Genomic DNA, 24,160 nt, shown 5'->3' with positions numbered 1-24,160 from the left:
CAATGATAGTTTTACTTCCTCCTTTCCAACTTGGAGGCATTTTATTTCTTTTTCTTGTCTGATTGCTATGGCTAGGAACTGCAATCCAACGTTGAATAGAAGTGGTGAAAGCAGACATCCTGTCTTGTTCCTGAACTTTGTGGGAAAGCTTTTAGTTTTTGCCCGTTGAGTATGATGTTGGCTGTGGGTTTTTCATATATGACCTTTATTATGTTGATATATGCCTCTTTACTTCTACCTTGTTGAGTGTTTTTATCATAAATGGGTGCTGTACCTTATCAAATACTTTTTCTACATCTATTGAGATGATCATGTGGCTTTTGTCTTTCCTTTTGTTTATGTGATGTATTATGTTTATTGATTTGCAAATATTGAACCATCCTTGCATCCCTGGGATGAATCTCACTTGAACATGGTGGATGATCATTTTAATGTATTGCTGGATGGAGTTTGCCAATACTTTGTTGAGGATTTTAGCGTCTATGTTCATCGGCAACATTAGCCTGTACTTATCTTTCTTTGTTGTGTCTTTATCTGGTTTTGGGACTGGGATGATGCTGCCTTCATGAAAAGAGTTTGTGAGTCTTCCCTCTTCATGAATGTTTTCGAATAGTCTGAGAAGTACAGGGGTTAGTTCTACTTTAAATGGTTTGTAAAATTCTCCTGTGAAACCGTCTGGTACAGGGCTTTTGCGTCCCGGGAGTTTTTTGATTACTGCTTCACTTTCACCTGCTGTTATCGGTCAGCAGGTGTTACCTGTTCAGGCTTTCTGCTTCTTCTTCATTCAGTGTTAGAAGGTTATACTTTTCTAGAAATGTGTCCATTTCATCAATGTTTTCGAATTTCTTGGCATAGTCTTGTTCAAAGTAATTTCTTACAATCCTTTGTATTTCTGTAGTATCAGTTGTTACTTCTCCTCTTTCATATCTGATATTATTTATTTGGGTCCACTCCCTTGTTTTCTTGATGAGTCTGCTTAAAGGCTTGTCAATTTTGTTTATCTTTTCAAAGAATCACCTCCTGGATTGGTTGGTCCTTTGAATTGTTCTTTTAGTCTCTATGACATTCAGTTCTGCTCTGATCCTGATTATTTCCTTCCTTGTACTGGCTCTAGGCTTTGTTTGTTGTCGTCTCTCCAGTTCTTGAAGTTGTAGGGTTAGGTCATTTATTTGAAATGTTTCTATCCTTGTTAGGTAGACCTGTGTTGCTATGAACTTCCCTCTCAGGACTGCCTTCGCTGTGTCCCATACATTTTTGACTGTTGTATGTTCATTTTTGTTTGTTTCCAAAACCTTTTTGATTTCTTCTTTGATCTCATTATTGACCCATTCATTGTTTAATAGTATGCTTGCTGTTCAGTCTCCATGAGTTTGAATGTTTTTGAGATTTTTCCTTGAGGTTGGTTTCCAGTTTCAAGCCCTTGTGATCCGAGAAGATGCTTGTTATTATTTCAATTTTCCTGAATTTTTTGAGGCTTGTTTTGTGTCCTATTATGTATTCTGTATTTGAAAATGTTCTGTGTGCATTTGAAAAGAACGTGTATTTTGCTTCTTTGGGATGAAAGGTTCTATATATGTCAGTTATGTCATTTGATCTAATGCATCATTCAGTTCCACAATATCCTGGTTTATGTTTTGCTTGGAATATCTAACCATTTTTGACAGTGGAGCATTAAAATCCCCTACTGTCAGTATGTTGCTTTCTATATCTTTCTGGAAATCCTCCAAGATGGCTCACTGATTTTTGGCTTACAATCCCATTACTCTGCTAGCACTGCTCTAGTAAATGCACCATAATATCCTATTTGCCAAATTAAATAAATTAGTTTTCCTATTCTATTTTCTCCTTCTCGGTCTCTTTTGCAGGTCCTTCATCTTCCTGACCAGCGCCCATTAGGGTATGTTAGGAGTAGGTCTTTTATAATATTTTATACCTACATTCACTTTTTAAATAATCTCATCCAGTTTCACACTATGAACCATCCATATATTCATGACCCCCAATTTTCTCTCTCCTTGAAATTTGAACTTCTCTCCTAAACTCCTGATTTGTATATGCAGCTGCCCCTTGACATTTCCATTTGGATAGCTAATAAGAATTTTAAACTCAACATGTACAATACTAAGGTCTTGATCTTCCTCCAATCGTCTCTAACTTCATCATGCCAGGTACTCGGTCCAAAAAGCTTGACATCATCTTGACTCTTTGTCTTGACCCTACTTCCAATTCTTCAGCAGATCATATTGTTTCTATCTTCAAGTATGACCCAAAACAACCACTTCTTACCAAGCTCAAAGCTGGCTGAAACAACCACACTCTCTCAACTAGATTACTACAATAACCTACTAACTGGTTTTTCCCTGCTTTCACCATTACTCTCCTGTCTACTCACTACTTAGCAACCACAGTGAACCTGTTAAGATGTTATAGGACATTCCTATGCTCAAAATCTTCTAATGACATTCCATCTCATTCAAACTGAAGACAAAATTCCATTCAATGACCTATAAACTCCTCCATACTCTAACCTCCTTTACCTTCTGACTCATGTCCTCCTCACCTTCTCTTCACTCACTTTGCCCTTTTGAATTGTCCTTTGCTGTTCATTGTATATATGAGGACTGCTCCTGCTTCTGGGCTTTTACACCGGGTATTCCCTCTGCTTTCTTCCCACATTCCTTCTTCAGATCCTAAATGTCATATCAGTGAGGGCATCCATTCCTCAACTGACACACTATATACTTACTTACTTTATTGATTATTTCCTGTCAATAAAAAATAAGCTCAGTGAAGGTAGAGACTTTTGTCCATCCTGATTATTCCTACATCTCAAACACAGTAGTGCCTGGTTAATTGATTATATGGAAGAAAACAGATGGAATAAATAACGCTTTTTGAATGAATACTCTAAACGTCTTCATTGGACAAGGCAGCTCTGAAACATCTGAAAATGGCTATTCTTCCCTTTTAGAACTGTCTGTCTCCATGCTCATAAGAATATTCTCTGCTATTCTTCTTAGATATGTCTGACTGCTCTTCTTCTGCCTCCTTTGAAGTTTCTTTGTCCACTGCCCAAGCGTTAAATGTTGGTGCTTCTGGGGTTCAATCTTCAGGCATTATTTCTTCTCACTATACATGTCTGTCTTGAGTTCTTTCATCCATTGTCATGAATTCAACTAACACCATATATTAATGACTCCCAAGTATTTATTTTTAATATCAACATAGCTCTAGATTCAGATCCATATTTTCAAGACAGCTAGACAAACTGACTTGAGAACCTCAAATTTAGAAAGACACCACCATATTAAACTATTTAGCCCTCATCCCAAATATGCTCATTTTCTCTTCTTCCTCATAATTAATGGCATCTCTGTCTACTCAGTTGTCTAATCTAGGATTCATGGACATTCTAGATTTCACATTTTCTCTCACAGCCCCACACCCCACCTTATACTTATCACTTAGTAAGGTCTATAAGCCCAACTATGAAACATTTCTCATATTCATTCATTCTCTCTTCCACTGACCTAATTCAGGTCTTTATTACTTTGATCAGAGCTATTAATCTCTACGTTGCACTACTTTAAAATCATTACATTAAAATATTTATGCCCTGGCTAGCGCCGGCCCATACACCAAAAGGCTGCAGGTTCAATCCCTGATCAGGGCGCATACAGGAGGCAACTAATTGATGTTTCTCTCTCACATCTCTCTCTCTCTTTCTCCCTCCCTCACCCCGCTCCTTTCTCTTTCTATAAAATCAATGAATATAGCCTCAGGTTAGGATTAAAGAAATCATTATTTGCTTGTGTGATGCTCCAACCACACCCTAAATTCCTCAGGAGTAGAGATTAGATCATATTTCTGTATTCCCAGATTTCTGTATGCACATCAATTGTAAAATAATGAATGCTCAATTAATGTTTCTTGAACTGAAATGAAAACACTAAATGCAAGATCCTTCCAAGTTTCTCAGTAAAGACAATAGTTCATTTTATATTATCAGTGGATAAGTGGCAGCACAGTCTTTTTAAATCACTATTGAAACTTACTAATTTAACCATTGTTATGACAGAGTCCTACCTAAGAAGGACCCAGAGCCAAGACGTGGTACTAGAAGCCCGGATATACTTGTTACTATATTGAACAAATATCATTCTTGAAGTACAACATATTCAGAATGAGAGTATTTTCTTCAAGATATCCTTAACTAAAAGCTAGAAGTGATTTTATGACTATAGAAACATGTTTTTAGAGTACGAACATCCTAAGATGAGTACTATCTGGGGAATGTAAGACATTCCAGCCACTTGTATAACTTGTTTAGAAAAAAGAAAGGTGCTCTGAATTTTGGCTAACTGCATTTTCAGTGAGTAATATTTTTTCCTTAAAAATAGTTAAATTAAGTAATTACACTAAAATCCAAAAGAATAGCTAATTCAATGTAACTATCCAATAATTTCTATGACAACTAGGTCAGAATACAATTATTTGTCAAGGAGAAGTTATTGCAGGTATATACCTTCTTGGTTTGCTATTATGGTAGATATTTCTATTCTTTAGTTTAGCATTTTTTCAAATTCCACAATATTTCCTTAATTTTCTCCGCTCTTAATTCAAAATTATTTGAGGATATAAAAATTTTTGCTCATCTGTTAACACTAGCTTAATAAATAGAGACACTTAGAACAACAAACAGGCCACCTAGACTCCCTGAAACAGATCATAAAGAATTATACCAATCAACAGACTGCTCCATTTTAAAAAAGAGAGATTTAATACTCTAATGTGGTTATATGCATCAGTGTGTAATGATCTTATAAAAATACAGGTCTTCATTAGGTTCAAATGAATGAATCTAGCTCTCTGCTCCCCACTTATCTACTGAGGAGTTCAAAAAAAGTGCTGTTCCTTAGCAAGCATTTCACATAATTAAGGAAGGAAAAGACAGTCACTTTTTCTTTTCTTATCTAAGGAATATCATTCCCTTTTTCCTTTCTTTAAACTCTACACTTAAATTTGAAATCATTTTTCTTTGTTATATGGACCTTTAATCATTTTTCTATGTTCCCCTTAATTACAAAAGGTCAAAATAAATGGCAAACAAAATGAAGCAACACTAGCTTCTTTCTTTTAAAAACTCTTTTTTTTAATTTTTATTTTTCTGGCTATCTTCTCACAGCTTAGTTCTTTTTTTAAATTTTTTTTATTGTTGTTCAATTACAGTTGTCCCCACCCCCCAAAAAAAAACTCAATTCTTAAAAGGTATTCTAGAACTTCATCTAACTTGTATAATTAGTTTTGAAACTGAGATCAGAAGCACATCAAAGTGGGGGTTTTTTTTGGTAAAAATAAAGACCTTTGTTCATAACTAACTTATATAGGCACTGAGTATATTCTCCCAGCTATACCATAAAAAACTTTACATTGCCTCATTTTATTACAGCTGCCTGGGATATTTTCTTTCTCCCTGTTTACCCTGTTCCCTAGGCATTGGACATTGTGCTAATGGGCATCAAGGGAACTCATCTGAAAACACAGCCTTTTTCTCACACACTAAGTGCTCTATTTCAAAGATCAATGCCAACTTAGCTTAGAGGCTGATTAAATCAAAAGTGGGTTCTAGTTTTCTTTTTTCCAGCACCTGGAATAAAATTTAAAGTAAACCATAGTCAGAAAATGGTAGTTTCCTGGCTCCATGAGCTTATGAATTAACTTCTCCATTTCCAAATGGTTCTTCATTATCCCCTTAATATTCTGCCACCTTCTCCTCCTCCCTCTCCCTTTCTCCTCCTCCCTCTCCTTTTCTCCTCTTTTCCTCACTCCCTCATCCCCTTCTTCATCCCTCTCTAACACACACAGACTTCTCTTCTCTTTCATCAGTGCCTGCTACTTCACTGTTTCTATGTTCTGCTGTCTCTTCTGCTTTCTTTTGCCCCTTTATTGACCATTAATTTCCCCTTGTTTCTTTATGCTTTGTTTTTTGATTCTGTCTCTAACTATACTTCTTGGCATCTATAAGGAAAAGCTTGTTATTATTTTTATTTTATTGATAGTATTGACAACACTAATCAATAAAAAGATTGTTTGTTTTTGTCTAGAAGATATGTGAAAAAATTCAACTGATATAACTAGAATCTATTGTCCCACTCTTCTGAGTTTACCTCACTATTACTAACTGCATAGAGAATACGTACTCTGTACTCCCAAAGTCACTGTGTTGATTTGGGGATAAGGGAGAAACAAATACCATCTCATATGCTTAAGGCTGCCAAATTCTGGCCTCCAGAAAATGAAGGGCCTATACACACGGCCACAAAAGCTTGTTGTTCACATTCTACCTAGGGCTCAGAAATCTTCAAATTTCGTGTTCTTACATTTGCTTTAAATTTTTTTTATTTTGAAATGAATTACACTGAATATCCATTCATTTTTAAAAATTTTATATCTTGAAGTAATTTCAGACTTACAGGGAAGTTACATGATTATAAAATGACTCTATTTTGCCTTTATCCATATTTCACAATAGTTAATATTTTAGTGCATTTTATCTCTTTCTCCTTCCAACCCTCCCTCCATGTACACACTATTACTGGTCTTTTCTGAACCATCTGATAGTAATCTGCAGATATGACACCCTGTTACCCCTAAATATTCCAGTTCATTTTCTTGAAAACAAGAACTCTGGTCAATGTAATCACTATGTAAACTTTCAAATAAGGAGAACGATTTAATAGAATACTACTATACATCCACAGACCTTATTCACATTTAGCCAACTGTGCCAACAATGTCACTTTTTCCAATCTGGTCCAGGATCCAACATAGAAACATAATACATTTAGCTGTCATATCTCTGGAGTCTCTTTTAATATGAAGTAGTTTCTCAATTTTCCTGATTTTCATGGCCTGGACAGTTCCAAAGAACACAAGCCTTTCATGCCATAAGATGGCCCTCAATTAGGTCTATACAATATTTCATTATGTAGAGACTCGCACCATGAATTCCTAAGAAATTATGCTGAGCTCTTGTTGAACAGCATTCAGGAGGAACATGATATTGACTGTGTCACACCTGGTCAAGTTGGTGTTTACTATAGAAATATAGTTTTCCTGTTTTGTAGTCAATCTAGTGTTGGGATGGGGTGGGATGGGGGAGAATATTCTTAGATTTTGCCAGTATTCTGTTCCTCCTAGAATCACCATGACTTTGACATCCTTTGAAGACTCCTGCCTAAATCAACCACCACTCTGATGGTTGCCAAATGGTGATTCTTCTATTTATATAATTCCTTCTGTTTTTATTAATAGGCATTCTACTAAGGAAAAGCATTCCCTTCTCCCCAAAGTATTTATCTATTCATTTATATTAGAATGAATATAATGGTTATCACTGATTACTACCATTACTTGTCTGCTAAACTTGTCCCAGATTTTGGCCAGTGGGAGCCACTCCAAGCTAGCTACTCTATCTACTTTGACAATGTCAACATTTCCCTACTTTTTAGCACAAGATGGTCCATGCTCATCATGCACATTCCCTATCCCAAGACTTGAGTAAGTCCTACTTCCAAGAAGTACTTTTAGGGAAGCATGGTATTTAGAAATCAATGTCTTAGCACTTGGTATGATCATTGCCACTGGAGCATCATAGCTTTTAAGCACTCCTAGGGAAAGGAGCTGGAAAATAGGCATGTGTATATATAAATATGTACTATTTTTATATATTATTATATCTATCTGTTTATATATATTGGAAAAAAATGAGTTTATATCAATTTCTCCAATTCCAGTCTAACACCTGAGGATTCTTTCTTTCATCTCCCCTTTCTACATTTATAAATTCCTTCTCCAGCAGTGAAAAATGCAGCTCTTATTCTCCTCAATATATTCACTCATTTGCTCAACTGATTTACTTATTTACTCAATGTAGCCGATCTCCCTACAACATCAGCCAATGATTGTTTCCCTACTGGCAGGCCAATGCTTCCATGCCTGCCAAAGAATAGAAGGAAAAGCAAGGGAAAGTTAAGAAAGAGGGAGAGAGAAAACTAGGAAAGGAGCAAGGAGTGATGGGAAGAGGAGAGGGAAGGGAAAAGAAAAGGGAAGGGAAAAGAAAGGGGAGGAGAGGGGAGGGGGGTGACCAGGAGGAGAGAGGGGAAGGGAGAGGTGGGGAGGGGATGCGGGAGGAGGGGAAGACAGAAGAGGTGAGGAGAGGAAGCACATACTTACTTTTAAAACACCTTCCACAGCCATCTTCCCTTCATGTCCTAGTAAAATAGTGTATGGGTAAAGCCAGTGGATTGCCTGTTTGACTGACATCATAGGAAAGGAATCCTATATACAAGCAAAAATAAATGTGCATGAGGAACATATATAAAATAAATCTGAAATTTTATCTGAAATGTATATATGACATTAAAATTGCCGTATAAACAATAACCAATATTTTCCAGAAGTCTATATAAGCAAATATTCATTATTTCTTCTCCTCCTGTTCCATATCCTTTCCCTTAGTAAGCTCTCCCACTCCCATCTTTAAGCTGATATCTATGTTGATGGCATCCATATTTATATCTCTAGTCCTGACCTCTTTCTTGAGCTCTAGACTTTAACTCTCAATTGTACATTAGATGTGACTACATGAATATTCCACGGACCCCATTTAGCATGTCTGAAACTACATGCCTCAACACATCTCCCTACATTACTTGTCCCAAACTACCTTCTTCAGTTAATATGCTGAGGGGTATGATAAGGGTGTTCATTTCATAAGAGAATGTCCTAACTCTGAGAAGTTGAATAATGAAGCATTTAAGAATGTTATCTATAGTGCACTTTCAAATAGTTCAGGAAAAAACAATGAAGAGCAAGCAAATGTGGCAATAAGTTAACAGTTGGTGATTCCATTTGAAAGAATTAGAGGTGTTCATTTTATTATTTTTGAGCTTGTTTTAGACTTAAAAATTGTCCAATAAAAAGTTCTGAGCAAAAACAAAAAGAACAAAAAGTAAAAGACATAATAAACAGAAGAAGAAAAAGGGTTCTAGATGTATAGAACAGTGTAAGCAATACCTGGGAAACCTAACTCATGGACTCTCATCAAATATAAAATAAACAGCAATAAAAGTTTAACAGTAAGTCTCATCTTGGTGGTGTTCCCACTACCTGGGATTATGCTTCTTGGTAGAGTCTCCCACTGACCATTTCAACAGTACTACTGTATATCTGGGCTCTCTCCTTCCCTCCTTCCTGCCAAAAGAGTATCTTTCTGCAACATATATCTGATTTCGACACACCTGACCTACTTAGTAATGTTTGACGGGCCACTTCCACATTATAAAACCCAGACTACTTCACTCACCATGTAAAATACTTCACACTATGGTTCTAACTTCTCTCTTCACCATAAAGGCTTGCTCTAGTGCTTACCTCCGAACAAACCAAGCCTCTTTGTGATTCAGCACCTTCGAAAGTACTCTTCCCTCTGTCTGGAGGGCCTTTCCACTTCTTCAGACATTACTGTCATGACTTTTGTCAGTGCTCCACCAAATCCCCTCAGATCTGTTTTTATCTTTTCTGTGCCTCCCAGCTTTTCCTTCCAACAGCCAGCTGCTACAGGTCCTCCCCAATCTCTTGGAAAAGACTGCCTTTGAGCTCCTAGAGCCAGGTTTGTTTGCTCACAGCTGGGAGAATAGCTAGTGCCGGGGACTTTGTGTAGACTAGGATGACCATTAACCAATAACTGATGGTGCTAGTGTGGGAAAGCCCCAGCTTCTCCACATCAGGCTGGAGCAAATCTAAGGCACATCTTACACTACAACATAACTCTGCCTGATGAGGCTAAAAGTCTTTTCCTCTATGGAACTTGTACCTGAGTTGTATATCTACTTTCACCCCTCTAAGACTGTAAGCTCTTTAAGGGCTCAGAATGCACCATCGGTCTCTGTAGTTTGCTGCACCATACAACAAATTAATCTGGGTTCATGTAATATTTATAAAAGAATATGACAAGGCAAACTGAAGTGATTAATATCCAAGAATGAACTTTTAAATTTTCTTTACCACATTTGGGTATATCAGTCATTAATTTCCTTTATACGTACCAGGATTTGAACTGCAGATGGTAAACTATCTAAAGGAAAATCTGGAAGTCCAAGAGTAGAAGATTCTTGGGAACAGAGAGTGGTGGCAAAGGACAAAAGCTGAGAAACTCTAGGGTAAAAAGATAAATGATATCAAATGTTATTCTAAAATTTTAATATAAGATGTACAAATCCATTTAATCTAAAAAGATGACACTTACTATTAAATTCTTAAGGAACAACAGCTCCACATTACTATATTCCATTTAAATCTCAGAAGCTGATTAGGTAACAAATATATTTCTGAAAGCCATCATAACATGTGAAGTTTTTCACAACCTGTCAGCCTTTCCACCCACCTTTCTCAATCTCATCCTAATCTCTGACCACCAGAAGCTTTCTATAGCCTCAAAAATGAGATATACACTCTCATATCCCAAGCTTTAGAAAAAAATTCTTAGAATTCCTTAATTCCATTCTCTATCTGGCAAAAGAGTATTCATTCTTTAGAATCTATCTCATATGACAATACCTTTGTGAAACCCTTGTAAACTCTCAACCACAAACCAAAATACATTGAAATCATTAGCTTATATACTGTTTAACTAAAGTATTCAAATACTTTTAAATTCTACTCAATCTTGAGTTTCTTTCCATCAAAAGTCATGTCTTTACCATGATTTTTACCTTTATCATCCTCTCTATCATTTTTATAATCAGAACTAACCACTGCTACTAAAATTTCTTCAAAGAATAGCTGTTGAATGAATGAATGAATCAATCAATCAATCAATTAATCAATGGGCAAAACAAATCCAATGTTAAGTGTCCAGATATTTATAAAAAATAGAGAGAGAGACTTCAAGATGGCAGAGTAGTGAATGGAAGTCACACTGACCTCCTTCCAGGACCAACCTGGAATTACAACTAAACTGCGGAGAAACCACCTGAAAAGCAACTGAACAATAGCAAGAAAGGAGCCTTAAAACTTCAGACATACAGAGGGATCAGCTTTAGCACAACCTAACTGGTAAGAAGTTCAGTAGAGACTTGAGAAGGCAGACAGGGCATCCACAGGCAGCAGTGTCAGAGGGATATTTAAACGGCCAATTGGACGCCCCTGAGAAGAGTTAGGTCTGAACCATAGGCGGGGATTTACAGCCTACAGCACCAGAGACAAAAAGTACATAGCTAACAGCCAGCTGTGAAAAGTAGCAGGGTTGCTCTTTGCCAGAGACAGGTGGCTGGAGACGCAAAGAGCCTTTTAAAGGGCCAGGACATAAATTTGTATTTGCAGCCACTTACCCTGGGCTACAGAAAAACTGGGGACAGAGTAGGTTGGACCCACCTGAGGAAAGACTGCAGAAATAGGCTTTGGGGAGAGAACTAAGAGAGTTGCCAGCAGGATCCTGGTGCTGACTTCTCCCCCATACAGCAGACCACGACCCTGAGCAGCAGCAGCATGAAAGGACACAATAACCCCACCCCCAGGAGGCACTATGCCCCACCCAGGATGATTAAGTCTGCCTGCTCAGAGCAGAGCGCCTAGATTATCAACTAGAGCAGATAGCCACAGAGTAGATTTGTGGATGTCTTGAAAAGACTGCCTAAGGCCAGATGGGGTCAACAGCTGACATGATCAGAGGAAGATCCAGAAAGAAAAAACAGCGGTCTCCTACCATAGAAGTTCACACCACAAAGTCAGGAAGTCAAGAAGCAGAAGCAAAAAAGAAGAGTCTCAAAACTAATGGGAAAACAAAGAAACACCCCCAAATCAAAGGGAAAGGAGGAATCCCCACAAAGAGAACTAAATGAAATAGAGACAAGGAAACTATCAGATGTTGAGTTCAAAACAGTGGTTCTAAGGAAACTCAGTGAACTCAGTGACCTCAATGACAATTACCAAAAACTACAGGAAAACTATGAGGAACTTACTGCAAACTATATCAGCATGAAAAATGGCACAGAAACTGTCAATAAGAGGCAAGAGGAAATGAAGAATAGAATTTCTGAATTGAAGAACAGAGTAGAAGGAATCAAAAGCAGGCTGGATGAAGCAGAGGATCGAATCAGTGAACTGGAGGAAAAGGTAGAAAAAAGCTCCCAAAAAGAGCAAGAAAATGAAAAAAGACTCAAAAAGAATGAAGGGGCATTGAGTGTAATGTAGGACAACCTGGAATTTAGTAATATCCAAATAATAGGGAAACCAGAAGAAGAGGAGGAGAAAGGATAGATAACCTGTTTGAAAAAGTAATGATGGAAAACTTCCCTAATCGGAGGAGAGAAAAAGTCACACAAGTCCAGAAAGCACAGAGGGTCCCATTCAAGAGGAACCAAATGAGTCCTACTCCAAACACATCATCATTTAACTGGCAAATATCAAAGACAAACAGAGAATCCTAAAAACAGCAGGGGAGAAAGAGGTAGTAACATACATGGGGGCCCTAATATGGCTAGCAGCTGACTTCTCCACAGAAACACTACAAGCCAGAAGAGAATGGTAAGAAATATTCCAAGTAATGAAAAGCAAAGGCCTGCAACCAAGACTGCTCTCCCCAGCAAACCTCTCAATTAAAATGGAAGGTGAAATAAGGAGTTTCCCAGACAAAAGAAGGAAAATAGAATACACCTCCACCAAACCAACATTGCAAGATATGCTAAACAGACTGCTTTAAGAAGACAAGGAAAGAGTGAGAAAGAGAGGAATACAGGTAAAAAAAGAAAAAAATGAATAAGTACCTATAATAATAACTTTGAATGTCAATGGATTAAATAGCCCAATCAAAAGACATAGGATATCTGAATGGATAAGAAAATATAACCTACACATATGCTATCTACAAGAGACCAACCTCAGAACAAAGGACCTATGCAGAATGAAAGTAAAGGCATGGAAAAAAATATTCTAAGCAAAGAACAGGAGAAAAAAAAAGAGAGATCACAATACTTCTTTCAGACAAAATAGATTTCAAAACAGAGACCATAAAAAGACACCCAGAAAGACACTTCATAATACTCAAAGGAAGAATCCATCAAGAAGACATTAACATTATAAACCTATATGCACCCAACATAGGAGCACCCAAATATATAAGGAAAATCTTGGAGGACTTTAAGAAAGGTATAGACAGCAACATACTGATAGTACGGGATTTTACATCCCATTTTCAACAATGCATAGATCTTCCAAGCAAAACATCAACAAGGATAGTGTGGAATTGAACAACGCATTAGACTGACATATATAGAACCCTTCATACCAAAGAAACAAAATATATATTCTTTTCAAATGTACATGGAATATTTTCAAATATAGACCACATGATAGGATACAGAACAAGCCTCAACAAATTTAGGAAAATTGAAATAATAACAAGCATTTTCTCAGGCCACAAAGGCCTTGGAACTAGAAACCAACCTCAAGGAAAAAACTCAAAAACATTCAAACTCATGGAGACAGAATAGCATGCTATTAAACAATGAATGAGTCAATAATGAGATCAAAGAAGAAATCAAAAAGGTTCTGGAAACAAATGAAAATGAACATACAAAAGTCAAAAACGTTTGGGACACAGCAAAGGCAATCCTGAAAGGGGAGTTCACAGCAACACAGGCATACCTCAAAAAGACAGAAGCATCTCAAATGAACGAGCTAATCTTACAGCTTTAAGAACTGGAGAAACAAGAAAGGCCCAGGCCCGTACAAGGAAGGAAATAATCAAGATCAGAGCAGAACTGAATGACATAGAGACTAAAAGAACAATTCAAAGGACCAACCAATCCAGGAGGTGATTCTTTGAAAAGATAAAAAAAAATTCACAAGCCTTTAAGCAGACTTTTCAAGGAAAAAAATGAGAGGACCCTAATAAATAATATCAGAACTGAAAGAGGAGAAATTACAACTGATACCACAAAAATAAAAGGGATTGTAATAAATTACTATGAACACTTATATTCCAAGAAATTTGAAAACATCGATGAAATGGACACATTTCTAGAAAAGTATAACCTTCCAACACTGAATGAAGAAGCAGAAAGCCTGATCAGACGGATAACAGCTGGTGAAATTGAAGCAGTAATCAAAAAACTCCTGGCACACAAAAGCCCTGAACCAGACGGTTTCACAGGAGAATTTTACAAAACATTTAAAGTAGAACTAACCCCTGTACTTCTCAGACTACTTCAAAACATTCAAGAAGAGGGAAGACACAGACTCTTTTCATGAAGGCAGCATCATCCCAGTCCCAAAACCAGATAAAGACACAAGAAAGAAAGAAAACTACAGGCCAATATCGCTGATGAACATAGACGCTAAAATCCTCAACAAAATATTGTCAAACTCCATCCAGCAATACATTAGAAAGATCACCATATTCAAGTGGGATTCATCCCAAGGATGCAAGGATGGTTCAATATTTGCAAATCAATAAACATAATACATCACATAAACAAAAGGAGAGACAAAAATCACATGATCATATCAATAGATGCAGAAAAAGCATTTGATAAGGTACAGTATCCATTTATGATAAAAACAGTCAGCGACATGGGAGTAAAGGGGGCATTCCTCAACATAATAAAGGCCATACATGAAAAACGCAGAGCCAACATCATACGCAATGGGCAAGAACTAAAAGCTTTGCCACTATAATCAGGAATAAGACAAGATTGTCTGCTTTCACCAGTTCTATTCTACATAGTATTGGAAGTCCTAACCACAGTGGTCAGACAAGAAAAAGAAATGAAATGCATCCAAATTGGAAAGGAGGAAGTAGAACTATCATTGTTTGCAGATGGCATGATAGTGTAGTTAGAAAACCCCATCAACGCCACCAAAAGAACTACTCAACCTAATAAGTAAATTTGGCAAAACAGCAGGATAAAAGTCAATAGTCAGAAACGGAAGGCATTTTTGTACACCAACAATAAAATATCAGAAGCAGAAATCAGGAAAAAAATCCCATTTGCTATAGCAACAAGAAAAATAAAGTACCTAGGAATAACCATAGCCAAGGAGGTAAAAGATCTGTACTCAGAATACTACACAACACTGAATAAAGAAATTAAGGAAGACACAAATAAATGGAAGCATATACCATGTTCATGGATTGGAAAAATTAACATCATCAAAATGTCCATACTATCCAAAGCAATTTATAGATTCAACAGAATCCCTATTAAAATACCAGTAACGTATTTCACAGACATAGAACAAACATTTCAAAAATTTATATGGAACTATTAATGGCCCTGAATAGTTGCAGCAATATTGAAAAAGAAGAACAAAGTGGGACAGATCACAATATCTGACATCAAACTATATTACAAGGCCACTGTAATCAAAACAGTCTGGTACTGGCAGAAGAACAGACTAATCAATGGAACAGAATAGAGAGCCCAGGAATAACCCACATCTCTATGGTCAACTAATATTCAACAAAGGGGGCAGAAGAATAAAATGGGGTAAAAATAGCCTCTTCAACAAATGGTGTTGGGAGAGCTGGACAGCTACATGCAAAAAATTGAAATTCGACCACCAACCTGCACCATACCCAAAAATAAACTCAAAATGAATAAAAGACTTAAATATAAATCATGCCACATAAAAGCCCTAGAGGAGAACATAAGCAGGAAACTCTCAGCAGCAATATTTTCACCAATATGTCCCCTAGAGCAAGGGACATAAAGCAAAGAACAAACAAATGGGACTTCAGCAAAATAAGAAGCTTCTGCATGGCTAAAGAAAACATCAACAAAATGAAAATGTAACCAACCATATGGGACAATATCATTGCCAATGATACCTCAGACAGGGGTGTGATCTCCAAAATATATAAAGAACTCACATGACTCCACTCCAAGAAGACAAACAATCCAATTCAAAAATGGGCAAAAGATATGAACAGACACTTCTCCAAGGAGGACATACACAGGGACCAGAGACATATGAAAGGATGCTCAGCATCACTATCCATCAGAGAAATGTAAATTAATGACAATGAGATACCACTTCACACTGGTCAGAATGGCCAGCATAAACAAATCAACAAACAAGTGCTGGCGAAGTTGTGGAGAAAAGGGAACCCTAGAGCACTGTTGGTAGGAACGCAGACTGGTGCAGCCACTGTGGAAACCTGTTTGGAATTTCCTCAAAAAGCTAAAAATGGAACTGCCTTTTGACTCAGTGATTCCACTGCCGGGATTATACCCTACGAATCCCAAAACACCAATTCAAAAGAATCTATGCACTCCAATGTTCATAGCAGCACAATTTACAATAGTCAAATGCTGGAAGCAACCTAAGGGTCCATCAGTAAATGAGTGGATCAAAAAACTATGGTACATTTACACAGTGGAATCCTACACAGCAGAAAGAAAGAGCTACTACCCTTCGCAACAGCATGGATGGAACTGAAGAGCATTATGCTAAGTGAAATAAGCCAGGGAGTCCAAGACAAATACCATATGATCTCATCTGTAAGTGGAACTTAATCAGGAAAACAAATAAGCAAGAAAAATATAACCAGCAACATTGAAAGAAAAAAGAAACTGACCATAACAGGAGGAGAGGAGGGAGCGGGTACAGGGGAAAAGAAAGGGAAGGGTCAAATCAAGGAACATGTATAAAGGACCCTTGGACAAAGCCAAAGTGGGGAAGGATTGAGGGAGGGAGGTGAAGGTGGGTGGGGCAGGGGAAAGTGGTGGCAGGAAAATGGAGACAAATATATTTAAACAATAAAAAGAAATTTAAAAAAAAGAAAGAAAAATAAAAATTAAAGGAAAAAAATAAAAGATATAAATGTATAGCTGACTTACTTTTCAGCTGAAACATTGGCTCCAACAGAATATAACAGTTTAAGTTGGTCCTAGAATAACATAGAAACATCAAAACAATTAATAAGGAATAGAACAGATTAAATGCAAATGTTTTATAGACAATCCAATCTTTTAATTAAAGAGACACTATTAAAAGCAAAAAATAATTTATTGATGCATGTCATTCTCTTTTAAAAGTAGCCATTTTTAAATCTGTTAGAAAAATTAAGCATAGTAATTTTTCTTCCTCATTTCCAGAGATTTTCTTCACCTTATATCCTTTTGTTCTTACCATTAACTACTGAGGACATCTACCAACATAGTAACATTTTTATAGTACCTGAATTTATTATGAATAGAAGAACTGCTTAAAAACCAATTATTCTTATTCATACTTACCTTGAAGGGTAGATAATAAATATCTCTGGCTTGAAATCGAGAACGGAGAGGGGGGTCTAATGGATTACCAGAGTACCTAGGCACTGGCAAGCCCAAGGCAATCACTCGGAAATTTTCACTGACTCGAACAATCTTCCAAGCATCCAGCTCTGTTTTGGTATGATCCTTAAAGAGTATGAGATCAAAAATTACAGCATAACTAATATAGATTACAACTGTAAGAGCTTCCAGGCTATGAAACGTAGGCCCTGCCTGCCGAGTAAACTATTTTAGAACACTCTCAAAGCATCAAAGAAGAAAACAAAGTTAAATAAGGATCCAGATGCCAGGGAAGGCTCATAATATGAAGACTGGTGTTAAAAGCAGCAGCAATGAACATATCAAGGGGCAAAGGAGATGTGGGTCAGATCCCTAAGTCCTACTCAGTAACACAGAGCAACAGAAGGAAAATAGACTGGTTTACACCAGAGGATATAAAAAGGTAGTCCCAGAGGGCAGACCACTGGCAGGGCAGAGCAGAGCCTTCCCATGGATCTTAAATATATACCTATGTCTGTGAATATTTCTACCAAGACATATTAATGGTAACAACTAACATGTATTGAAAACTTAACTACATGGTAAGCACATTCCATGAATTTTCCTCATTTAACTTTCACCAGAATCTAAATAGACACCTAATTCCTTTTCATGAATGAACAAACTGATGTTCAGAGGAGTTACACAACTTGCCCTTGGTACTGCACCTAGCACATGGTGGTGTTGAGAGACTGGAAACAGTACACATTCTAGAGTGATAAATCCTGGCTCTAGTGCTTGGTGCAAACTCCAGCTAAGTGACCAAGCGCATGCTGTTATACCCTCTAAGCCTCAGCTTTCTCACCTACAAAGTGGGAATAATATCATCAACATTATTATGGCTGTTATGAAAATTAAACGTGATCATGTGTGTGAAAGCAACTGGTCCATTGCAGGCACTTACTTAACACCATTCCTTCCATCTCTGCCAAACCTTATCATGGCTCTTCACTGTCCTCAGCTGTAGAATCCACGGAGCTAAGAAAGTTGATGTGAATGTGCATGTGCACATTCTGAGAGACAGGGCCTCAGCTTTCAGCAGATGTTTAGAGAATCTGGCCCATATGACAGCATACAAACTCTTCACATGACACGCAAGGCCTTTCCGGGCCAGATTTATGTCTGATTCTGCCACTCTCTGCCACCACTGCACACCCACCCCCTCAGTCCACCTTCCCTGGCCCTGTGCTCGTGCTCATCTCCCAACTGTGGCTCTCCTGACACAGAATGCTGCTTCACTAACACTTGTTAGTGAACACCCTTTCCACTTGCATAGCCTAACCACAAGTATCATTCAAAGTTTAACACAACCAGTATCGTCTTTAAAATGAGCCCCTTTCTAGCTCCTCCCTCCATTAGAACCACTTTTGTATCTTGCACTATGTCCTATGCAAGTGTCTATCCTCATACATTTGTGCATTGACGTCTGTACACGACTGTCTCTTGCTGGATCCAAGATTCTGAAAGGACTTATTATCTCTAGCACATAATGGGACCAATGTCTGTTGACTGACTACTTGAAATAATTTAAAAATGTAGTGAACAACTATTTCTAGCATTATAAAACCATGATTCTACATTTAATTAATAAGTCTAACACTGACACTGTGTTGTATGCACTAGAAAACAGAAATTGAGTATAACTGTCTGAGAAACCAGGAATATAATGTTTAGAAAGCTGAATATTTCTATTTTCCACTTACCTAAAAATTATAATCAGATATAAATAAAATTTATATAAACTGATTTTATGTTTCCTTACTAATATTCTACTATAATCACCTCATGAAACCATTAATATTTTGAGATATTCAAATATCCTATACTGAATCTAGCAAGAAATAAGTGGAACATCAGTTATGGTATTGAACTCCTTTTATCATAGAAATTGTCTTAAAGTAGTGGTATTTTCTGAAGGGACCTTGCCTATATTCTGTGAGGTTCTCATGAGACAGAGTCAATGAATACAGAAGTTACATTCTCCAATAAAAATTATGTATTGATACCAATATTTACATTGGAAAAAATGCAGTACATCCTTCTTATTTGATAATAATAAACACTCCTTATATACTAAAACCTTTTTGACCCCATGTCCCAAATTCCTATCCAAAGTAATGTGTTCAATAACTTTGCACAGAAATCTATGACATGAATAAAGAATAGATCAAAGCTCTTGTTATGAAGTAACTCGTATACTTAAAAAAAGATTCTATAATCCAAATATTCTTTTTCAAATCATTTACTAAACGTGATAAATAAGGGATCCAGGAAGATGGCAGAGGAGTGAATGGGAGTCACGCTGACCTCCTCCCAAGACCAAACTGGAAGTGAGACTAAATAGTGGAGTAATCACCTGGAAAACAATGGAACGATAGTGGGAGAAGAGCCTTGGAGCCGCGGACAGTGGATTCGACTCTCACACATCCCAACAGTGAGAAGTGCGGTGGAGGCTCGAGAGGGTGGGCTGGGTGCCCACGGGCACTAGCACCAGAGGGACATTGAAACGGCCAGTCAGCTTCCCCCGAGAAGAACGGGGTCTGAATCATAAACAGGGACCCCTAAACTACAGCAGCTAAAGCCAAGAAAATACAGACAAAACGCAACCCCGAAAAGCTTAGGGGCGCTCTCTGCCAGAGACAGGTGGCTGGGGATGCAAAGAGGCATTTAAAGGGCCAACGCAAAAATTGCAATGGCAGCCATCCTCCTTGATCTCTAGGTAGAGGTGGCAGCAGGGTGGGCTGGTGCCTGGGAAAAGACTGGTGAGGAAAACTTTGTGAAGAGAACTGAGACGGCGGCCGGTGGAGCCCGGTGATAATGCACCTCCCACTCTGCAGCTACCATCTCGCTCAGGCATAAGGGAATCAGTTAACCTGCCTTTTGTGCGCTCTGCACACAGCTTGTGCATGTGAGCTGGGGGGCTAAGTGCAGACTGGCTGGGAGAGCCTTGAGGGGAGACTGGAGATGGAGGCATTGGGGAAAGAATGGGAGGAGGAACCGGGGAGTCCCGAATCCCTCCCCGTTCAGTAGTCTCCATTGTGGGCTGGAAAGGCCTGTCCCCAAAGAGGCAGAAGCGGGGCGCGCAGGAACCAGACTGTCCGCGATTTAAATGCAGTCCGCACAGGGGGTGGATCCTTGGCAGAAGAGGTCACAGAACTGCCCAGAGACCCCTGAGGAGAGACTGGAAACGGAGGCGTTGGGAAAAGAACAGGAGGAGGAACCAAGTCCAGACTTCTTCTCCTTGCCACAGTCTCCATTGCACGGGAAGAGGCCACACCCCCAAAGAGCCAAAAGCTGAAAAGCACACATAGACACCCCAAAACCACCCAGTACAGGCGCGCACGCTTGCGCCGAGTGACCCGCAAGGGTTGGCAAGCATGTGTGTGACCCGCGGGTGCTGGTGAACACTTGCGCCGGCTGGCAAGGCCTCCCACAGATTGGCACCGGTATGGCCTGCGAGGGAGTGCACAGAGCGCCAAGGGCGGGCGTATACTGACCCGCCTGGCCCGCGATTGCGGAGCTGCTCACAAAATTAGTAGATTCCAGGACAAAGGGGTCACAGAGCTGCCCAGAGTCCCTGGAGGAGAGACCGGAGACAGGATTAACCGGAGAATCCTGGTGCTGACTTCCTCCCATTTCTGTAGTCCCCATTTGGCGAGGGCAAGCAATGCACCCAAAGAGCCAAAAGTGGGGAAAACACACAATAGAAGACCCTAAACTGACCAGTGCCAGGGAGTTCGCCGGCCAGGGGGGCCAGGCGAGTACGCGAGGTCGCGAATAAGACCCCTGGGCTGGGGCAAGCACACGAGAGCCCAGGCAGGCGGGGTATCCTGCCTGGCCGGGGAGCGCGATCAAGGAGCCCGCGTGAGAGTGCACAGCAATCCCAAAAAATAGCCCTGACTGAAGGGGTCACAGAGCTGCACCAGCAGGAGTCCAGGAGACTCCTGGAAGGCTCAAACAAACAACCCAAGGTCATATAGGGTTAACAACTCACATCATCAGAGGCAGGCCCAGAAAAAAAAGTAAAGGGGAAAATAAATATATAAATAAATAAAAAGACCCACCTACAACCATAGAAGTTTAATCCACAAAGTCAGGAAATCTAGACAGCCCAATTGAAGCAGAAGCAAAAATGAATAAAAAAATAAGTAAATTACTTAACAGACTCTCACAAAAATGGTAAGAAAAAGAAGTTCCCCCCAAATGAGTAGAAAAAGGGACTCCCCACAGACAGAGCTAAATGAAGTAGAGGCAAGGGAACTATCAGATATTGAATTCAAAATAATGGTTCTAAGGAAGCTCAATGAGCTCGGCCAGCTCAAAGATAACTAAGGGAAACGGCAAAGAAACTATCAGGATCTTACAGCAAACTATATCAACCTGGAAAAGGACATAGAAACTATCAAGAAACACAAGAGGATATGAAGAATACCATTTCTGAATTGAAGAACACAGTAGAAGGAATCCAAAGCAGGCCGGATGAAGCCGAGGATCGAATCAGTGAGATGGAGGATAAGGTAGACAAGAGCTGCCAGAAAGAACAAGAAATGAAAAAAAGACTCAAAAAGAATGAAGAGGCATTTAGGGAAATGCAGGACAACCTGAAACACAATAATATCCACATAATAGGGATACCAGAAGGAGAAGAAGAGGAGCAAGGGATAGAGAACCTCCTCAAAAAAGTAATCATGGAAAATTTCCCTAATTTGAGGAGAGAAAGGCTCTCATGGATCCAGGAGGCACAGAGGACCCCACACAAGAGAGACTCAAAGAGGTCCACTCAAAGACACATCATCATTAAAATGGCAACTATCAAAGACAAAGAGAGAATCCTCAAGGCAGCAAGGGAGAAGGAGAAAGTAACATACAAGGTAGCCCCGGTACGCCTAGGAGCTGACTTCTCAACAGAAACACTACAAACCAGAAGGGAATGGCAACAAATATTCTAAGCCATAAAAAGCAAGGGCTTACAGCCAAGGCTACTCTACCCAGCAAGGCTCTCGATTAAAATACAAAGGGAAATAAGGAGTTTCCCAGACAAGAGAAGCTAAAAGAATACATCTCTACCAAACCAGCACTCAAAGATATGCTAAGGGGATTGGTTTAAGCAGATGAAGGAAAAGAATGAGACAGAAAGGAACACAGGTACAAAGAAAAAAGATGAGTAAGTTTCTATCAGTAATATCACTCAATGTGAATGGACTAAATGCCCCAATCAAAAGACACAGGGTAGCTGAATGGATAAGAAAACATGACCCGCACATATGCTGCCTACAAAAGACCCACCTCAGAGAAAGAGACCTTCACAGATTGAAAGTTAAGGGATGGAAAAAAATATTCCAAGCAAATGGGCATGGGTTGCCAGACTTGTATCAGACAAAGTAGATTCCAAAACAAAGGCCATAAAAAGAGACCCAGAGAGGCACTTTATAATACTTAAAGGAAGAATCTATCAAGAAGACATCAACATTGTAAACTTATATGCTCCCAATATAGGAGCCCCCAGGTTTATAAGGAAATTGTTGGATGACTTCAAAAAAGATATAGAAAGCAACACACTGATAGTAGGGGATTTCAACACCCCACTATCAAAAATGGACAGATCTTCCAAACAAAACATTAATAAACATATCGTGGCACTGAATGACACACTGAATCAAAGAGACTTAACTGACATATATAGAACCTTACATCCCAAAGAAGAAAAATAAACATTCTTTTCAAATGTGCATGGAACTTTTTCAAAGATAGATCACATGATTGGACACAAAGCAAGCCTCAGTAAATTCAGGAAAATTGAAATAATACCAAACTTTTTCTCAGACCAGAAGGCCTTGAAACTGGAAATCAACCTCAAAGAGAAACTTCAAAAACTTGCAAACTCATGGAGACTGAACAGTAGACTATTAAACAATGAAGGGGTCAATAAAGAGATAAGAGAAGAAATCAAAAAATTTCTGGAAACAAATGAAAATGAACAGACAACAGTCCAAAACCTATGGGACACAGCAAAGGCGGTCCTGAGAGGGAAGTTCATAGCAATAGAGGCTTACCTAAAACAGATAGAAACATTTCAACTAAAAGACCTAACACTACAAATTCAAGAACTGGAGAAACAACAACAAATAAATCCCAGAGCAAGTAGAAGGAAGGAAATAGTCAAGATTAGAGCAGAACTGAATGACATAGAGACAAAAAGAACAGTTCAGAGGATCAACCAATCCAGAAGCTGGTTCTTTGAAAAGATAAATAAAATTGACAAGCTGTTAAGCAGACTCATCAAGAAAAAAAGGGAGAGGACCCAAATTAATAATATCAGAAATGAAAGAGGAGAAATAACTGATACCACAGAAATACAAACGATCATCAGAAACTACTATCAACAATTATATGCCAAGAAATTTGAAAATCTTGATGAAATGGACAAATTTTAGAAAAGTATAATCTTCCAACACTGAAGGAGGAAGAAACAGAAAGCTTGAACAGACTGATAACAACTGGGGAAATTGAAGCAGTCATCAAGAAACTCCCGGTACACAAAAGCCCAGGGCCAGACGGTTTCCCAGGAGAATTTTACAAAACATTTAAGGAAGAGCTAACCCCTGTCCTTCTCAGACTATTCAAAAAAATCCAAGAGGAGGGAAGACTCCCAGACTCTTCCTATGAGGCCAGCATCACCCTGATCCCAAAACCAGATAAAGATCCTACAAAGAAAGAAAACTACAGGCCAATTTTGCTGATGAACATATTTGCTAAAATCCTCAACAAAATATTGGCAA

The 24,160-nt window shown here is 38.6% G+C and overlaps 1 protein-coding gene across 2 annotated transcripts in view; it reads right to left on the bottom strand.

Annotated features, from left to right (window-relative positions):
• VWA8 (von Willebrand factor A domain containing 8) overlaps positions 1-24,160 on the bottom strand; it is a 390,182-nt gene that overhangs the window by 310,583 nt on the left and 55,439 nt on the right. For both annotated transcript variants that reach the window (XM_054586385.1, XM_054586386.1), the window contains exons 6-9: positions 17,304-17,468; positions 16,905-16,954; positions 10,110-10,218; positions 8,236-8,340 (exon numbers count right to left, since the gene is read on the bottom strand). In XM_054586385.1, the coding sequence (XP_054442360.1) occupies positions 8,236-8,340; positions 10,110-10,218; positions 16,905-16,954; positions 17,304-17,468 (429 nt within the window). The remainder of the gene's footprint in view (positions 1-8,235; positions 8,341-10,109; positions 10,219-16,904; positions 16,955-17,303; positions 17,469-24,160) is intronic.

Source organism: Pteronotus mesoamericanus, unplaced genomic scaffold, assembly GCF_021234165.1.
Source record: "Pteronotus mesoamericanus isolate MK-2021 breed Mesoamerican mustached bat unplaced genomic scaffold, CSHL_Meso_final contig_94, whole genome shotgun sequence".
NCBI classification, from domain to species: domain Eukaryota; kingdom Metazoa; phylum Chordata; class Mammalia; order Chiroptera; family Mormoopidae; genus Pteronotus; species Pteronotus mesoamericanus.
Note: the sequence above shows the minus strand (reverse complement) of the source record. Positions and strands in the feature narration are given on the sequence as shown.